The sequence below is a fragment of the Melampsora larici-populina genome, assembly GCF_000204055.1.
Source record: "Melampsora larici-populina 98AG31 unplaced genomic scaffold MELLAscaffold_71, whole genome shotgun sequence".
In the NCBI taxonomy this organism is placed as follows: domain Eukaryota; kingdom Fungi; phylum Basidiomycota; class Pucciniomycetes; order Pucciniales; family Melampsoraceae; genus Melampsora; species Melampsora laricis-populina.
In genome coordinates, this window is record NW_006768835.1 from 351849 (window position 1) to 354023 (window position 2175).

The following is a 2175-nucleotide window of genomic DNA, read 5'->3' on the forward strand; positions in this document are numbered from 1 at the left end:
CTTAAAATTACCAGCCTCAGCACCGGATATAGTAGTATGCATGAGATGGTAAATTTTCAGCATAGACGTCACATAGATGCAGGAACTAAAGCAGGGAAAGTAGCACCAAGATGCCACCTCTGTTTCTACCAGACGAGACAGTGAAACAAATAGAGGCCCGGCTGAACGGCCTTCCTGAGGATGAGTTTGTGAGAAACTTTTCGAACTGTTCATTCATATCAAATTATAGCTTTCTCTTTACAAGCTGACGTATGATCATTTGTATCCAGCAAGCTTGTGCAGCTCAACATACTGCAGCGAATGATACTCGCGGTAAAGGCCATTGGGGAGGTTGTGACGAGACGGGTCTAATGGCAATGGTGTGCCGTCACGACCACTCTCTCCGCTTTGCTAACATTGTGCAAAGTGGTGAAAGGTAAGTTTTTTGCCTGGCTTCCTTTTTCAATATAGAGTAATAACTGAACATGGGATCGATCAGGCTACACTATAGCTACAGTTTGATTCAATGGATACTGGACTTGACCCGAAACCATGGACTCACTCCTCGCCGAGTTGCCTTTTTGTACGACATTGGATGTACGATGCTTGCTGGAATAGAGAATGTAAGGTTTATTGTGGCCAAACATTCATAATCGTACTAAAAGCACGGTTCGACAGCGTGGAATGTTTGCAGATGAACGGGCCCACGGGCGACTCAAATTTGGCACAAGCGTATTCCACGCGTATGTGCATTGGTGGTCTTGCCAGCTGCGCTGGAATCCCCGGCTTAATCTGGGGTTTGGACTTTCTGATGGTGAAGGAAGCGAGAGGGTGTGGTCTGGCCTGGATTCCCTCATACCTCCACTCAGGTACGCCACCGCACAACACCGGGTGAACGCGATCCACATGCGTTCAGCTCATGTCAATTCACGGCTGCGTCATGAAGCGGGTACGCGAATGTTACTCAATATTTGTATCCATACACATCATCCCACTGACCATCCCCTGCTGTTCGATGTATCACAGTTTATCATCTAATAAGGAAGACAACTGAGGCTAAGAAGCGCCTTGAAGAGGCTTCAGAGACCCTTAGGACGCTGTCGACCCCGGGCGAGGGGTGCCCTGGACGCGATTCTGCCTATTTTGAGGCCAAGTGGATGGCTCAACGAACGCGACAGCTAGATGCAATGACTGAGAGACAGCAAGCAAAAAGAGACAAGATAGCTCTGTTACTCGGTCTGGAGGAAGGCCTTCATGTTACTCTGTAAGTGCAGCCTAGCAGCTTACTAACAGTTCGTGTCATAATAGACATAATCTGACCCATGAATTTGGGTGCTTGAAGCGCTCGACTCGCCTTCATGGAAGATACTGATAGAAGAGCAAGAACCCAAGCTGAACGAAATGAGCTGCTGGCCCTTCCTAGGACTGTGGCTGATATTGAAGATTGGATTGATGCTGTGGCGATTCAGCTTGGGGGTGCTGAGTTTCAAAACATTTTGGGTGCCCAAAGTATGTCTCCATCGGCCTTTATGAGATGAGATCACTGATGCTAACATGTCTGATTTATCTCCAGAGAATCAAAAAACCGCACTTGTAGCGCTGTCTGTTGCGCGGGGGTGCTTGTATGAAGCGAAAGTCGGAGTAATCGAATCAAGGCTACGGCGTCATCGCAGCTCAGGTGACCAACGATTGTACGTATTTATCCAGACCCGACCTGACGCATATGCCATCTCTGCCACCAGGAACGAGAGTACAGCAGCAGCACGCACGCCAGTGTAGAGATAAATTGAGAGATCTACGGACCAAATACAACACTTACGAGCAATGTGTTCTCAAGTATCACACAGATTACCCAACAAGTGAACGTGTGGAACTGCCAGACTTTGAAACAATCGAAGCAATGGAGACGGATGATCCCTTCTGGGACCGCGGCAAAAACGAGGTACAAGAGGGTGACGAGGCGGAAAAAGGCCGCATTCGCCAAGGTATTCAAGCCTTCTTGGCCCATAGGTCAGCTAAAGAAGAGCTGCGTCGTCTCGCGCGGGAAGCTTGCCAAATGATGAGTTGGGCCATTGAGTATCATGGTCGAATTATGACACTCAAGAACAGTCTTGATCAAGGTAATCGTGTTGTTACTGTGACTTATGTATATGATTGCACGTCAGGTTGATTGTTTTAATTGCGACTTGTATCCAG

At 47.9% G+C, this 2175-nt stretch overlaps 1 protein-coding gene across 1 annotated transcript; it reads left to right on the forward strand.

Moving 5' to 3' along the window:
* Positions 1–919: 919 nt before the first annotated feature.
* Positions 920–1758, forward strand: MELLADRAFT_94705 (uncharacterized protein; the record flags this gene model as incomplete). Its single annotated transcript, XM_007417314.1, has 4 exons — positions 920–928; positions 1026–1243; positions 1322–1488; positions 1553–1758. The coding sequence occupies 4 exons, from the start codon at positions 920–922 to the stop codon at positions 1756–1758; spliced, it is 600 nt and encodes a 199-aa protein (XP_007417376.1).
* Positions 1759–2175: the final 417 nt, after the last annotated feature.